Source organism: Camponotus vicinus, unplaced genomic scaffold (assembly GCF_025532165.1).
Source record: "Camponotus vicinus isolate PSW18456_S1 unplaced genomic scaffold, iyCamVici1.0 SCAF_3, whole genome shotgun sequence".
Classification (NCBI taxonomy): Eukaryota; Metazoa; Arthropoda; class Insecta; order Hymenoptera; family Formicidae; genus Camponotus; species Camponotus vicinus.
In genome coordinates, this window is record NW_028141967.1 from 1,854,718 (window position 1) to 1,873,421 (window position 18,704).

Sequence of the window (18,704 nt, forward strand, 5' to 3'; positions counted from 1 at the left end):
CACTAAATTTTGATGAAACAGCATATTCCAAAAATTTTTTTGCATATAATTATTCTATATATTGATATAAAAGTATCTTTAAGTACTATAATTTATTTAAATATTATTTAGAATATTATAATTATATTTAAAGTCTTATATTATATTGAAGTATTTTCACATTGCTTATGAATAAGATAAAATATCAATATCAATAATTTCTTTATATAATTTGTGTGTAGAATGATAAATTTTAATAAATTTTTTAACTATCTCAAAAACTACAAAATTCAAACATTTCGAGGAAATAACTAAAGAATTTATTATTATATACTTTAATATAATATAATTTATTATAATTTAACAATTTGTGAAAGTTTAAATGTAATTATAGCAATCTCTTTTTGTGAAAGTTGGATACAAAACTTTTATGTGTTATTAATATTTTCCATGTATATTAATTTTAGACTTATATAGAGGGATGATACTCCCAGTGCAAAGTATTGTGGCTGTAAAGTTATAACTTTTCAAAAGGATTATTTGTTATTGGACTTTGTTTTCCGACTAACTATAATCATTAGCGTCTAACAAAATATATAAAAAAATTATTGGAAAAAATTATTTTAATATTTTTTTTCAACACTGCGTTTCGACCTGGGATGAAAATACTTTAGCGAGCAATGTTTTTTATTGGTGATACAATAGCATGTATTTATAATATTTTCACATATATTATAATATTTTTGAATTATTGTATATATATTCCTTCCTTTCGTTCGGGATTTACCGATCGTCGATTATGCAAGATTCCCTAGAGGAGTTTCCGCGAAATTACGCTATGCGGCGCTCGAGAATTCGTAAAGATGGAGAAAACCGCCGAGGAATCCTCATCTCGTGCGGTCTTCGCGGGATCGACGGTGGGTCAACGTCACGTGTCGCTCTTGGAATTAGCCAATGACACATGCTCGCAACCGTGCAGTCGAGTAAAAGTCTTTCGTTCGAGTGGACGTCGTTGTCATCATCATCATCGCCGGGACTTTACACGCGTTATCGGACGGGAACGTGATGGGATCTTGATATAAAGTGTACGTCTCCCTTCGTCCGGAATAAGCAGTTTGATCTTGAGGTAAGTCCCTTCCCTCCTCCTCCCATTTTTCCGCTGATCGAGCGAAATTATACCCGCTAATGTAAGCGTGATTCGAGGAATTCGAATCAAAGAAGCGAAGAACGTAGTTATGTAAAAGCGCGGGCACATTTTTACGATGATCGTTTCGAGGAAAATTCTTCTCCATTAATTTCATGTAATTGACATCGATGATATTTTTCGATTTCTCTGTTATTTTCATATTACATATAATGATACAACATGTAGTGATTCGATATTAATTATTGATTTAAATAAAGTGTATTTTATAAAAATTTGACAAACATGGCAGCGCGAAAAGGAGCAAGTATTTTTAGTAAAACTTTACGATCTTGACAAGCTAACTTGTAATTAAATATGTTTAATTACAAGTTAGCTTGTCAAGATATTTGCATACATATTTTTGAAGTTTATATAAATTTACCTAAATGTAAAACACATAAAAGTTGGGAGAAAAGCTTGGAAAATTCACGCGGGAAAAAAAGGAGAAAATGAGGTGTCATCCCAACTGACCTGTTATTTGTATTTTTTGTTGTTGTTACGTAAACCCCATTGTGTATGCTGTTATCGATATAACTATATTCAACATATACTTTGTGTCAGCGGCGGTATAAGTTGGATTCCTATGCTTTGACGAGTCATCTCATTGAGAAATATATCAAATTACAAAGTGATATCTGCATTGGCGATGAATTTTTACGTTTGTTTTTTGTGTGAAATATAAAGCGTCTGCAGATATCATAAATGACCAAAGAGCACGCATATCTATGTAATCGGGAATTCTTCTGTAAACCTTCCGTAATTATTCTGTAAACAATTAAATTTTATTTTGATATGGACGATTCGAGATTTCGGAGACGTCGAGAGATTTCCATGATGTTTGATCGAACACATATGTGATTGATATAACATTAACGTTATCGCGAGAATTCAGGTAGCTTAGACAATAAAAGGGAGACTTGGAGATCCGATAAACCTTAGACACACACACATGTCGCACATTAAACATCTCTGATTAAATCTTAAAGTAAATTAATCCCACAAAAATTTGGCCGCTATCCCCGCATTTATAATTTTCAAAAAATTTGTGATATCTCTTCTTTATGACTTTAGTAGAAATTTTCTTTTGCTCTATTAAGGTTTCTATTACAGTAGAAATTTTCTTTTGATTTATTAAGATATTTTGAATTTAATAAATATAGATGAAAAGATATTTATAATTATGATCAACTTATAAATAATTGAAATTAAGAGAGGCCTCTTGAAAAAAGTGAGAATCTTGATAAGATTACGAAGATTTTTAAATAAATACGCAAATCTTGATTTTCGCGATCATGATACAGATTGATCATGATACAAATGATAAATTTTAGATTAACACAGAAATTAAAAGGCTTTTACTTTGATTAATTTTTAAATTATATTTAAGAATTATACTATATATTTTACTTATCGCTCGCGTAAAAATTTAACTCTGAAACAATAGGTAAATTCAAATAATTATTTGCACACTTTGTTTGACTTTATTCTATATATAACAATGTACACACTTTATTCTATATATAACAACGTATACATAAGATAGGCATAAAATGTGTGCGTGATAAGTATAGAACGAACGATAAATGATTTGAAGAAATAGAACATAATGAGAGAAGTGAATATTTTATCTTTCTTGATCGTTCGTCCTTGTAAATTAATATCATTGAATAAAAAGGTGAAGTCCGGAAAAAGCAGAAAATTATTATCGACTCGTAAGAATCAATTCTTTTATATATATATATTCTTATCTTTCTTGTGTAATTATATATGTGTATATATATAAAAGACATAAAAGATATAAATATATATATATATATATATATATATATATTTATATCTTTTATGCATGATATAAATATATATATATATATATATTTATATCTTTTATGTCTTTTATATATATACACATATATAATTACACAAGAAAGAGAGAGAGAGAGAGAGAAAGTTCTATTGTATTTTAAACATTTAATTTTTTAGCTAATAGCTTAACAAATTTTCTAGTGGAAATAGACATAAATTTTTTTTAATCTTTTCTTAATTTAAATCTTTCTCTTAAACTAAAATCAATATAAATTATGTCAACGAGTTATCTTGACCTTAATTTTCTTTCTCCCTCTCTATTTCTTCCGCAAATCTTTCTTTTAAAATATGTATTGATCGCCCTTTTCTTAGAGCAGTTTATAAAATTAATCGAGCCTTTCATTAAACGAAAAGCAGTGGAAGGCGGTATTGAATAAATCAATAATACTATCTTTATCAATGCGATAGAAGAGAAAGCGGTACGCGTTAACGCGTAACATGATGTTCAAATAACGTTACAATTTATATCGATCGTGCGTCAACAATTAATCTTAATTGACTGTTATATAACAATTTAAGGGGATATCAAGGGAATAGACACGAGGAAAAAATGTCTTTCAAATAATTTGCGCCCGAATATGGATTAACGATTATTTTATTAAAACACTCTATTCATTATTAATTAAAAGTCATATAAAAGATAAAAAAATAATATAATAAGATATAAAAATGTATAATAATGTAATATAACGTTAAAATATCTTGTAGAAAAACATCCATCAACTCGAAAAAGAATAATTAAATCACTCAAAAAATAGATGTTACGAGTAAATATAAAATATATGTCGATATTACTCTTGTAGCTTTGCATGCTGTGAAAGGTTTTTCGCTATTGTTTAAATTTATTTTGCAAGCAACAAATTGAATATTTCAAGAAACAAATTTTTATATTATTGTTACGTATAATTTTGTTGCTTCATATATTTTGTTTCGCTAACTTAATCTTCTTTTAGCGGAACATTATTTTTAATTGACAGAGCAACAAATTTTTTTCTTTGGCAACTTTTTAGCAACAAATGAGCAACAAATAAAAATATCAATTATAATTGATTCATCTTGTTCCGCTAACTTGTAAGATGTATTTTATTTCCTTATCGTCGTGCGAGTGTCTGGCTAATTCCCGTCTTTTGTATGTATTACGACTGCAATTAATTGCTCTGACAATATTCTGATAACGATGTCCCAATGACGACAGATGGATGCACTTATGGCGACAATAGTATCTCATAGGAACGCGAGAAATCACTAGATAACAGAATTAGCATTTTGAAAAAAAAAAATTGGAAAATCGTACAACTTAATTCAATTGAAGAGAGACCCTCTCTGTTTGTTACAATATACTTATGTTATCGTAAGTTTGTTTAATTCTGTAAACAATGTGTTGGCATAGATAAAAATATCTTTCACGAGAAATATCGTATAGCTGGAGGAACAATATTTTCCTCGTCTAATCGTTTTATAAAATTAATTTTCCATTATATTACTTGTTGATAATGTTTACATTAACTTTGACGTATTTCTCAAAATTAATATTTTTTTTATTATATTGTACTATGTGTGTTTCGTAATCGGTCCAAAATAATAATTATCTAAATCTGTCGTGCATTGTGGCTTCTTTAACTTCTCAAGACGTTGCTTTAACATCTGAGAATTCTAGAGCATTTCGGTTTTTTTTACGCTCTCTTCATTTTCGGAAGAAATTTTCACAGGTGCGTAAACGTCCTCGAAAAATTATTATGTTTTTACATCTTTAGCAAAACTCCAAGTCATTCCCTATATTGTCTCGCCTGTGTTTATCGCAACGTCGTTATCAAAGTATTAGGCATCATTTAAGCCAGTTTTGCAATTTTTCTTATAATATAACTCAATGTTTGTAAGAGTATAAAGTTATATCTCCTAAATATGATTGTTTGCATTTTGTGCCGCGTCCAAATAAGATCTTGACTTGAGGATATTCTGAAAGAGGCATAATTTAAGAAATATCGATTTTCAGAAATTTCGTAAAATTTTTAAGAACATAATATCATATAAAGCATACTTGTGTGTAAGCAAAAAAATTTTCAAGAGTGTAATTGATAACGAGAATTATAAATCATCACAGAACTGGGTGTTTCCTCACATTTTTCACCTATTAAAACAACAAATCTTATCTATGATAATAAAACAAATCTTATCTATTAGAAACATGTTTGTGTGGCAGCTGCTAAAATTGTATAACATCGTTAATTCGTTGATTATTTCATATTTGGTAACAAAGTGTAATGGACTTGTTATCCGTTGAGAACAGATTAAATTTGCGCTGCGATCTGTTAAATTTCCCTGCGGATCTCCATCGTGTAGATTAAATTTTCCATGAATACATATACCTCATATAATAACTCTGGTAGTAAATTCGTGTGTATGTGTCCGAATAGAGACACAAATAAAGTTTAAATAGATACATTGATGTTGACACACGAATTTGTTAGTAGTACACTCATAAATCACGCTCAGAGAGACTCTTTCAAGCGAAAATTTGCATATGTTAAAATTTATCTTTTGCTTGTTTTAGAAGCAAGACATTTGATTTATGAAAATTCTCGCGTTTAATGAGATAATCAATTCCTCTGAAACATTAGCGTCCATATTGTTGGCAACTTGGGAGAAATCGTGATTATCAATTTATCAATTTATCATCTTATTAAACTAATTATAGATATACTTTTTTATTATACTAATTAAGATTAATAGAAATTATTAAAATACTTTTTATATTATTCGAAAAATATTTTCATTACTTATCGTTCAATAATACATCGATTTTTTTTTTATACAAACAATTCTATCTTAACAACCGCCTTAGTATTACATTTTATATTTTCGAAGATAATTAGTTTATTTGTAAAGAAAATAAGACAAATGCTTTTAGTGCGTTTGTCGCTCTGCATAAGAATATTAATTTCATTGATGGTACGAGTCTAGAACAATTGTAAAAAATTATCTTATCTATTTTTTAAAATAAAGCAACTACTTGCACGTGTAAGTCGATGTAAAATTAACGTTAAAAGTATAATTACGCGTTATTGCTGCAAGTGTGTGTGTGTGTGTGTGTGTGTATATATATATAGCCAACAATATGAAATTTCATCAATATGTAAAAGTCAGCAGGGATTTTATAAAACTGAATTACTAATATAATTAAATTAAGAATTTGATTATTTTCTAATTATTAGTTGTAATTATTATGAGTTAATAGTTGTAATTAGCATAAATTTTCTTTAGCGACTTTATTTAAATTAATATATTTAAATTAGAGAGATTACTGTCAAAACATTAATAGTAATAATTATAAAAATAGAAATCTCAACTATAATTTTTTTTATTACATAATTATAGTTGGCCCTTTTTTCAGTGTATGAAATATCTTGAAATAAAATATTAATATAAAGAAAAAGTACGAAAATACCGGGAGGAAAGGAAATCGAAATGAAAAATATGTAAATGTGGAAGAAAAATTATCGGAGGCAGAAGACCTACAACGTTTTCAAGCAGTTCTTTTGACTGTCATAGTGAGATGCAATAACGCGCAATAATGCGCAAAATACGCCTAGTATATAGAAAATACTTCGAGATCGTGGATATGTGGAAACATACATAACTGATAATGCGCAACATTGAGGATCTCTGATTATTTAATTTGTTGTACGAATAATGATAAGATATCAAGCGATACTTTATCAAATTTTGACTCTTCCGTTTAACGGAAGAAAAAGAGACGGTACAAAGAGACACACGCAAAGATACACGATGTGAACATCGAGTCCTCCTCTCTCCTTTTGTCTTTGGTCCTTTTTCTTGCGTCGAACATCGTCGGATCTTACTCAATCGCGACGGGTAAATATTGTTTATGTGTGTACATGAGAATCTATTATATCTTGCAGAAGAACCTCGAGAGTGAGACGGTGTAATTATCATCATGGATGGGAGAGTGCACACCGAGAAAGTGAAGAATCCCAGAGCAAGCGCCAATATTTTCAGCGCCTTAACATTCTCGTAAGTATACAAAGCAAGTATCACTTGATAAAATCCCTCCGAGAAAAGGATATTAAAAATAAGAGAGAGAAAGAGAGAGAGGAGATGGTGGTTCACCAGGAAATCAACGATAACATTTTGATGGCTTCATATAGACGTAAGACTTCTTTATAAAGCGACAGAAGGATAGCAGTCATCATAGATGAATGAAAACGCGAGAATCAATCAAGATTGCAATTTTAATTGCCTTGAATTAAATTACGAGATTTAATTAGAATTAATATAACATATTCTCATCTGATCTGTTACATCTCAGTGTAATATGGCACATTTCTATTGAATGAAAACATGAGGATCAAACAAGGCAATGATTTTAATTGCTTTAAAGAAAATCAAAGAGTTTAAAATTATATTAAATTACAGTAAATTTCATTAGAATTAATCTTATTCTTGTAAAGTTTTTTAATAATATAATCTCACCTATTTTGATTGATTTATAGTAATTTATAATAATATTGAATCTTGCATATCATCGATTTACGGTCGATAAATGCCTAAAGGGATAAATATTATTAGCTTTCTAATTTTAGTGACTGATTATTTTTTAGAATCGACAGGACAAAAACAGAAAGAGAAAAAATAAATCAGATGCATCTTGTTTTCTACCTCTTTGCGTGTGATCATCTATTAAAGATATAGAGCATGTTGTAGAGATATGAAATCGGCCTTTTGAACGTGATAAGCGAGCTAGAATATGAGATGCGAACTATCTTCGCATCCAAAGCCACCGATAAGATACGAATAATGCCATCTTACACTTTGTTTAGTAAAATATTTTTTTTTTTAAATTCCATTCTTGATGTTTATATTTTACAATATTTGCGTTATCTTCGTGTTCATTTTTTGTATTCGACGATATAATGCGGAAAATGCACTCAAGAATGTATAGCATTTGATTCATTCCTCTTATCATCGTGATTTAAATCCATTTCTTTTTATCTTCTAGCGCAATATTTTTTACGAAAAGTCGTTTTTCGCGATAAGGGAAATCTTTGATCATATATATATATATATATATATATAGAAAGAGAGAGAGAGAGAGAGAGAGAGAGAGAGAGAGAGAGAGAGAGAGAGAGAGAGAGAGAGAGAGAGAGAGAGAGAGAGAGAGAGAGAGAGAGAGAGAGAGAGAGAGAGAGAGAGAGAGAGAGAGAGAGAAAGAGAGATTATTTTTATAAAATCCAACGAACAGGAGATCTTTTCATATTTGAATGACGCATGAATTTAATGAACAAATTAAGAAATATTTTTAATAGTAATTTTTTTTTTAAACACATTAATCGATTATTGTTTAATATTATAATAATTTAGTAATTTTTAAGAAGAATTTTTATAATTTTTTTCTTACATGACACAGTGCATGACCGATAAAATATATTTTTCAATAATTTTTTACGTCGAATTCTATTCTTAATTGTTAGTTAGCCTTGCTTGCATCACGATTGCATTAAATATCGATATTATCTTCGCGATTACTGTGGATTTGAAATTAAAGAAAGACATCAATTTGTCTTGCGAAACACACTATAAAGATAATAATGAAGATAATCACTCACGAAAGATAAGAGATGAAAAATATAATATTTTAAAGGAAAAAGCGTAATTCGCACAAATTGGATGAATTGCGGACGATTTGTGCGAGTAAACCGTGTATGCTTTGCTTTTTTTCTTCGCAGTTGGATTCTTCGCACTTTCTTGGTGGGTTACCGCAGAGATCTTGAAGTAACTGATTTGTACACACCGCTTAAAGAACATACAAGTAGTATTCTTGGTGTTAAAATAGCGAAGGCCTGGGAGAAAGAATGCGAGGCGTACAATCGTCGGCTGGAGAAGAGTGCGAGGACTGGATCCCAAAAGAAGGTTGGCGAGCCCAGTCTGTTGAGGGTCATCATAAAGTGCTTTGGCTTCAAAATCTTACTATACGGAATAGTTCTAGCCATAATGGAGATTTTGCTCAGGTACGAGTATTAAACATAAATAATTTAAACATAAATATGTAATTTAATAATATAATATGAATTTATCATTCATAAATTTTCTCGCATCTAATGAACTTTTTCGTTAAATACGTAGGCTGTTGCAACCGATCTTTCTGGGCCAAATGCTCCGATATTACAATACTCAGGAAGTTAACGAGTTCCACGCTTATTTGTACGCGTGCGGTATCATCCTGTGTTCTGCCATCAATGTGTTCGTCATTCATCCATATATGTTGGGAATCTTGCACATGGGCATGAAGATACGCGTGGCTTGCTGCTCACTCATCTATCGCAAGACATTGAGGTTGACTAGGACCGCACTGGGCGAGACGACGATTGGCCAGGCAGTCAATTTATTATCCAACGACGTTAACAGGTTCGATATTAGCATCATATTTCTACATTACTTGTGGATTGGACCCTTAGAGACCATCGTCATTACGTTCTTCATGTACTATGTCCTCGACATTGGAATATCCGCCATTATCGGAGTCGCCTCTTTGTTGATGTTTATTCCTTTGCAAGGTGAGACATTCTTCTAATTGTTTTAAACGATTATTAATAATAATTCTCGCGAAAAAGTTACGAAACCGCAAAGTCTTTAATTTTGTAATTCAATAAATGAAAAAATGATTTAATATGTCTGATTTAATATATCTTTGTCTATCTGTAAAACATAGTTGAGATAAAAGAAATTAAAAATATAAAAATTTGTGTTTAGCAACGAAAATCATCTTCCTGACTCGAGATTAAATTTCTAAATTTCTTAATTAAATTTCTAAATTTATTTTTAAATTTTTAAATTATTAAATTATCGCGCAAAGATGTTAACTTTCTTATTTCGATTTTGTATTTTATTCTATTTTCTGTGATATTTCTAATCATAAAATTATAATAAATCCTGTATATTCTTCTTATTAACATATATATTAATAATTTATATTATTAATATATATTATTAATATGTATTATTAATATGTTATTAATATACATTGTATGTCTAATATATTTATCGGTTATATATACATAAAACATTTGAATATTACTTTCATTATCTTATTCTCTTGACTTTGAAATTCCTTAGGATGGCTGGGAAAAAAATCATCAGAACTGAGATTAAGAACGGCAATCAGAACTGACGAGAGGGTGCGACTGACAAACGAAATTATTAGCGGCATTCAAGCTATTAAGATGTACACGTGGGAAAAACCATTCAGCGCGCTCGTAGAAAAAGCGAGAAAGTGAGTATACTTATATTGTTTAATAAGTAATGTATTTAATTGTGTTATTTATTAAATAAAAAAAATCCAAAACACAATCTTACACTTTCGTAAACGGAAGCGGAAAGTATTTTAAGAATTTAAGTGATTAATGTTCTTATTTATCTTTTAGTAATGTTTTGGGTTGAATCATCAGTATGTTGAGAGCGAGTCGACACTTGATTTGCTTTTATTTTTAACTGAAATCGCTATTGATACGATCAGATAAAATAATAATAATCGGAAGCGATCTCTTATTATACTATTTTATCACATTTGTATTATCGAGAGATATAGTTTTTTAATACAAAAAATTACGATAAAAATCTTTGCTCTTTAAAAATCTGCTTTGTTTTTCGAATATTTTGTAGATATTGTGTGTTTATAAATATATTATTATAGAATATTTTATAATCCAAACTTTCTTTCTCTCTTCGAATTTAAATTATTGAAATAAAATTAAATTTGCAATTGTCTACAAATCAAAACATTAAACATCCTGCATTACATTTCTAAAGTTTAAATAATCGAAAACCATTAATTTTCAATATCGAATAATTTTGAATTCAATAAAGTCTGCATTCTATTATCGAAAATAAATGATCAATGTCACGACAATTTTTTTATGCACATGATGATTTATCGCCACTTTAAAAAAAATTAATTAATATGTGTATTTAATCGATGTCTACATGCGGATCGCGATTTTATTTCGTTCTGGTATTTGCGTTTAATCGTAAGCTTCATTGGATCAGGTGGCCATATTTTTCGCAAATCGAAAAAAAATAAACAGAATTTTGAAGAGAGAACGCGAGAAAGAAACAAAAAAAACAGGTAAAATTTGTTCACAGGAAGGAAGTCAACGTCATCCGAGGAACATCGTTTATCAGAGGTGTCACCATGTCATTCATTATTTTCACTACGAGAATGTCGCTGTTTATTACAATACTGGCGTATGTGTTGTTCGGCTTCAAGATAACGGCCGAGAAAGTTTTCATGATAACAGCTTATTATAATATTTTGCGTACGACAATGACTATTTTTTTCCCGCAAGGTATGTATATGTCACCGCGAATGGCATGCGTAATTAATAACTTTTAAACATTAAATGTATTTATAGCACTTTTTCATTTCTTCGTCTCTTCCTTGTTATCTTTCTTTCCTTACTCTTTTGTCTTCTTCTTCCTGTATTTTTTCCTCTATTGTTTTTTTTCTCTTTTTTCAGGAATAACTCAAGTGGCGGAGGCAATGGTATCTATAAGACGTTTGCAGAAATTCATGATGTATGATGAAGTAGCATCTCCTGAAACCAAATCAATGAAGGAGAACACGAAGGAGAAATATAAAGAGAATGCGAATGAGAAAGAGAACTATAAGCAGAATTTGAATGAAAATTACAAAGAAACCGCGAATGAAAACTATAAGAAGAACGTGAATGAAAATTACAAAGAAAATGTGAAGGATGATCTGACTAATCAGAAAAACAGCGATCGAATAAACGCGGATCAACCGGATTACATCGAGCACTGTATTTCCATTGAGAATGGTAGCACCAAGTGGCTGGACTATGAGTCAGAGGATACCTTGCAAAATATCAATATTAAAGTACGCCCGGGTGAATTAATCGCTATAGTTGGCCAGGTTGGTGCAGGCAAAAGCAGCCTAATGAACGTCATCCTAAAGGAGCTGCGTTTGCAGCAAGGTTCCATTCAAGTATGTGAACAATTTTTTTGACGATATATTATTAAATAAATTTAATAAGTTTTTTAAGTAATAAATGTTAGAAACAAATTTTGCTCGAAAAAAATACAATATTTAATTATTTATCAGAATGTAACAGGAAATAATTTTATCATGGTTTTAAATATTTTGTACATAGGTTAATGGCAAGATTGCCTACGCCAGTCAAGAACCGTGGCTGTTTGCCGGATCGGTCAGACAAAATATTTTGTTCGGACGAAAGATGGATCAAATTCGATATGATCGCGTGGCCAGGGTGTGTCAATTAAAAAGGGATTTTAGCGTGCTGCCTTATGGCGATAAGACGATAGTAGGCGAGAGGGGTATAAGTCTTTCCGGTGGGCAACGTGCAAGGTTAGTTTCCTTGATTTCGATAAAATAAAATTTCTTTAAGTAGAATTTAATGTTAGTTTCAGAAGTAATTATAGATTATGTTACAAATAGCACATTTGTGATTTTTTCTTTTTCGTCTTATATAAATAATATAATAATAATAATAATAATAATAATAATAATAATAATAATAAAAGCATGTTAGATATGTGTGTATATATATATGTATATATTGATAAGATGCTAATGATTGTCAGAATAAACTTGGCGAGAGCTGTTTACGCGGAAGCCGATATATATCTTATGGATGATCCTTTGAGCGCTGTGGACGCTCATGTGGGCAAGCACATGTTTGAAGAGTGCATCGATAAATATCTACACGGAAAGACTCGGATTCTTGTAACTCATCAATTGCAATATTTACATAACGTCGGCAGAATTATCGTTTTGAAAGACGGAGTTATCCAAGCAGAAGGGTATGATTCTAGAACTTCCTTTAGCTATTTTATTCTTTTTATATCGATCGATAAGTCTTTGGATGAGAATATAATTTAAAGAAATATATAAAATACGTAGTACATCATTTCGTCAGTTTATACAAAAAATATTTTCATCAGCACTTATGATGAGTTGGGTTCCATGGGAGTGGATTTCGGTCAGTTATTGGAAAATCAAACGCAAACGGATGAAAAAACTTCTCGACCCCCTTCGGCTCCCGTTAGCCGAAGCAATTCGCGTGCCGGCAGTATTACATCTCTGAGTTCTTTTATGACAATTGATGCTACGAAACAGGAACCTGAGGAGGTAATTTTAATTATTGCATAATCTCAAATTTTAATATAGATTGTAATGTTATATAAATTAATATAATACATTAATATAATCTTGTTAATTTTTTAGGTGACTGAGATGCGATCAACTGGTAGTGTTGCCGGCAAAGTATACGGAAATTACTTTCGCGCCGGTGGCAATTGGTGCATAATATTCATTATCACTATGCTTTACATATTATCGCAGATGGCAGCCAGCGGTGGTGATTTCTTTATCGCGCGGTGGGTCGACATCGAAGAAAATTATGTAAGTATAATTGTATACAAGAGATAATCATCGAATGTAACCGCTTTTTCAAAAAAAAATTCAAGAAATTTTGAATAGATTTTGAAAAATTGCGCAATACAAATATAAACTTAAACTAAATCTTAACTTACTTTTACAGGTGAATCAAACTGAAGATGGCATCGTGGAAGATCCGAAGAGTCCTCTTACGCGCATAGAATGTATCTATATCTTCACCGGATTGACCGTGCTAACGATTGGCGTAACTCTGATCCGTTCATTCGCCTTCTTCGGGACGTGTATGCGCGCTTCCATACGATTACACGATCGTATGTTTCGCAGCATTAGTCGTGCTACAATGCGCTTTTTCAATACCAATACGTCAGGACGCGTGCTCAACCGCTTCTCTAAAGATATGGGTTCGGTGGATGAGATGTTGCCTATTGCGCTAATTGACTGTTTGCAAATCGGTCTAGCGCTGCTCGGTATCATCATCGTGGTCGCTATCGCGAATGTATGGTTGCTAATTCCTACTATAATTGTCGGCATCATCTTTTATTATTTGAGAGTCTTCTACTTGGCTACTAGTCGTAGCGTCAAGCGTCTTGAAGGCATCAGTAAGTAATTTAGGCTTTGTTTTACGATAAGGAATAAATATAGTTTAGTCGATAGAATAAAATAAATTCAATTGCATTAATGTTAAATCAATTGATTACTCAGATTAAATATAAATTCTTTGAGTATTGAAATTTTTAATCTTTCTTTCCCTAGCTCGCTCGCCCGTCTTCGCTCACTTGAGCGCGACTCTTCAAGGGCTACCGACGATCCGCGCGTTCGAAGCTACCCAGGTTCTCACGGATGAATTTGATCGTCACCAAGATCTTCATTCATCCGCATGGTACATCTTTATTGCATCCTCACGCGCCTTTGGTTTCTGGTTAGACGTTTTCTGCGTGATTTATATTACACTGGTGACATTAAGCTTCCTTGTGCTGGACAATTATACTCGTGGTTCGATGGATGGTGGATATGTAGGCCTGGCAATCACTCAGAGTATCGGCCTCACTGGCATGTTTCAATGGGGCATGCGTCAAAGCGCCGAGCTAGAAAATCAGATGACCTCAGTAGAACGCATCCTCGAGTATAGGTACAAGTCTATTTTTGTTTCAGATTTCTTGATAGCTATTAGAATTTTTATATTTTCTGATTCTTAAATTCCTAATTGTTTAGAATTTTGCATATTTGACATTTTGGATCTTTGGAAAGTTTGAATTTTTTAAATCTTAGAGCTTCTTTTCATTTAAATCTTGTATTTTTTTCCAAGATTTTAATTTTCTTAATATCTACTTTTGTATCTTTCAATATATCTATAGATATTCTCAAACTCATAAAATTTAAATACATGTTTGATCTTCAAATCAAAACTCTCTTGCAGCAAAGTTGATAGCGAGCCTCCTCTTGAGAGCACCCCTGATAAAAAGCCCAAGTCTGAGTGGCCAGAAGAAGGCAAAATTGAATTCAAGAATGTGTACTTACGTTATGCGCCTTTGGAACCGCCGGTATTGAAGAATCTCAGCTTCGTTATTCATCCGCGCGAGAAAATTGGTATTGTTGGCAGGACTGGTGCCGGCAAATCGTCTCTGATTCAAGCTCTTTTCCGTCTCGCCGACATAGAAGGCCTGATCGAGATCGATGGCATTGATACGAGTGAGATTGGTTTGCACGATTTGCGTTCCAAAATCAGCATTATTCCGCAAGAACCGTTCCTGTTTTCCGGTAGTCTGAGACGGAATCTCGATCCGTTCGATTCGTACAAGGATGACTTGCTATGGCAGGCACTCGAGGAGGTCGAGTTGAAGGAGATGGGTCTGGAGGCGCACGTCAACGAGGGTGGTTCCAATCTCAGCGTCGGTCAACGACAGCTGGTTTGCCTGGCGCGCGCCATCATCAGAAACAACCCGATACTTGTGCTGGATGAGGCGACCGCTAACGTGGATCCACGAACAGACGAACTCATCCAAATAACAATCAGAAAGAAGTTCGAGAAGTGCACAGTATTGACAATAGCTCATCGGTTGAACACCGTCATGGACAGCGATCGTATTTTAGTTATGGACGCCGGTACAGCTGTGGTGAGTCAATTTCTTTACACTTCTTCCTCTTTAGTTAGAATAAGTTTATTATTATTAGAATAAGTCCTTGAATCAAACTCTTGCATTTATCATTTACATATTTTATAATCGTATATCGAATTTATTCTTTCTTTTTGCTCGGATGATATGAATAAAATTCACTTTTATATAATAAAGTATCGTTGAAATTATATGTTGAAAATGTTTGAACATTTTACAATTTCATATGAATATTTGCTGATCATTTTTATGTTTTTTTGATATAATTCTTTAACTAAGGAAACTTGTTTGTTGAATTTCTTATTCTATAATCATGTAAAATGCTATATAATGTACGACACAAAAATAGTTTGCTTCTTTCTCTCGTTTCACAAGATATAATCGTCAGCAGGAATAAACATTTCCATCACATTCAGTATATCCCATAAATATTTTATCGAGCCCGCAGTATGTATCGAGCTATCTCACCGTGAAAGATACGGCTTTCGTAACAAGAGTGGATCGTAAATCTCGCGTAGTTCTCTCTTCAAAAGCAAATTTTTTATCGTACGTAGGAATTCGATCATCCCCACATACTGCTACAGAAGGAATCAAGTTATCTGAAGAGTATGGTGCAGGAAACCGGCAAAACGATGGTGGAGGCTCTGGCCAATGTCGCCCGGGACAGTTACTTGAATCGCACGACCACGATGCTGTAAAACATCCTAATTTTTCGACAAATGGTTTCTAAAAAAGATTCCGTCTGTTCTTGTGATAATCATCTTTGAACAATTCTAGAGATTTGAATAATTACATAAAGAAAAAGACAAAATAGTTAAGAACTTGATGCAAGAATTCTGAATTCTTGGAATTTAGAAATGTATCAGAAATCTTAGCACATCGAAAGTTAACACAAGTATCGTAAAAGGATTTTGATTTGCGTATATATAGAATGTATAATATGAAAGATTCTTAAGAAAAAAATTTAAAGAAAACAAAATTTGAAAATGAGGAAAAAGCGAAAGATAAATATACCAAATGATTTAGATCGATGTTTAAAAGTGAAAAACTTCTGTATGTCAGGATTTAAAAATTTAGACGTCAGATATGGATGAAGTATAGGATATGAAAGAAATAAGAGAAAGAAAGAATAAAAAAGAGTTAATAAATATAAAGAAAGATAAAAGATTATATAACATAATCTAGAATTATGGATTCGAGGGAGAAAAAGAGCGCTAGAAAAATGTTTAAAGAGGGATTCAGATATATAAAGATCCTAGCGCGGGAATGTGCAAAAAAGAACATAGAGAACCGGTGAAACTTTTAGCAGAGGATTAATAAATCAACAATCATTTTTTACTGCGAGGTGGATAGTCTCGTCCAGCTGGTCTTCTTTCGGTAATTCTTTCTGCCTTTTTCTATCCAATGACAGCAATGCAGCGAGCAATCAGAAAAAGCTCGCGTCGAACAACTGCAGTTACAGTATTATTACGTCATTTTTATATCAGTCTAACCCAGGGTCAGGAAGGATGAAGCTTCCAACAACAACGTTGGAGCATCGATCTCTTATCGATCATTAATGAATAAACGCTTTTTAGAAAAAAGTATATTATTATTTATTTATCTTTTTTAAATAATAAAAGATTCATTCAAGTAAAATATATACGAATAAAATATTAGAATGCAATTTAAAAAGATAATAACTTGAAATATGCATGTAAAGAACTAGGAAAATCCGAGGGATTTGAAAACCACAAATTTTTTTGAGATTGACTGGTTCATGTTTAGATTTACAAATGAAAAATAATTTTGATAATTTTAATTAAGGACTCGACTAATCTTTAACATTTATGTATTCTCAAGGATATAATTACTCTGACTATTCTTAAGCAATTAATTAATTCCTTTTTTCTTAGTTTATCTTAAAAATTTTATTTTCAAGAATTAGAATGGTTACTATAGAATCGATCGGTGGACCAACGAATTAAGACAAAACGGTACTTAATGTTAAGAAAAAAAAATTCTATTAATTTTTATACTCGTATATTTCTATATACATGGTGTCTGGCAAGGAAGAAAAACGGGTGACGATACCAAATTCGTGATTTATCTCTCAAGCGCGCGATAGTCCTCGTTTCTTCTAAACTATCCCATGTATATCCGCGATTATACAAGAATTGCATAATGTTTCTCCTGTTATACTGGTGCTACAAGAATAAGAAAGATCAACAAAAGGAGAACCTGCCACTGCACTATGTTTAAAAACGAAATACTTAAACATGAGCAGTTATTTAAAGCATGCTACGTCGTTTTTTAGTACTCTATTGTTATTTTATATATTATTAGATTGTTATATTATTATTAAAATAACGAAGCGCATTGTACTCGATCTTTATGTAAATAATGCAAAGTTAAAAAGCAACGAAAATCAAAGTACTTAATGTCTTTTTCAACGATCGTGTTTTATATTGATCAATTTTTCGTCGTGATTAGAAAAAGCGAAATAGTAACACACACATGGCGGATATCTCCGTTTATCTCTGTTACGAAAATAATTTTTAAACCCCTATTTTTTAATCCTTCTCCTATTATCGATATTTTGAAGATCTAATAACTTCAAGTAGTCATTTTAAACATAGTTTGTTTTTTTAAATATATATAGTATAGTTGTATTGTATCTTAATATATTGGATTATGTATAGTATTTATTATATAAATATTATATTGAAATAATTATAGAAATGTTTTAATTAACGTAGTTATATGAAGCCACATTTACTTAGAAATATTGATAGCAGGTCAAAGGATTAAAGAGGGATTACGGATACGTTTAGTTTTTCACGAGGATACATTCTGTGTCCTATGAAATGTCCGTATTATAATCGTCATCATTAATATTTATTATATGTTTAGATAGATGCATTGTACTCTTTTCTTTTTTTAAGTGAAAACACGAATTATACTATCTTATACAAGTGCCTATTATGTAATCATTGTAAACGAAATATAGATACAAATTATATTATTTATGTAATTAATCTGTTATATATGTACGTTTTTCTGTATCATATCCTCTTCTTTTCAATTACAAAATTACATTCTCGCTTTTATGACGATTGCTATAAAATAG

The 18,704-nt window shown here is 31.3% G+C and overlaps 1 protein-coding gene across 1 annotated transcript; it reads left to right on the forward strand.

Annotated features, from left to right (window-relative positions):
* Positions 1-854: 854 nt before the first annotated feature.
* On the forward strand, positions 855-18,612 carry LOC145968910 (putative multidrug resistance-associated protein lethal(2)03659). Its single transcript, XM_083094799.1, has 15 exons — positions 855-1,105; positions 6,949-7,060; positions 8,773-9,054; positions 9,170-9,600; positions 10,160-10,316; positions 11,186-11,388; positions 11,560-12,047; positions 12,214-12,428; positions 12,665-12,883; positions 13,025-13,211; positions 13,308-13,484; positions 13,624-14,080; positions 14,235-14,610; positions 14,899-15,595; positions 16,150-18,612. The coding sequence occupies exons 2-15, from the start codon at positions 6,984-6,986 to the stop codon at positions 16,291-16,293; spliced, it is 4,110 nt and encodes a 1,369-aa protein (XP_082950925.1). The 5' UTR covers positions 855-1,105; positions 6,949-6,983; the 3' UTR covers positions 16,294-18,612.
* Positions 18,613-18,704: the final 92 nt, after the last annotated feature.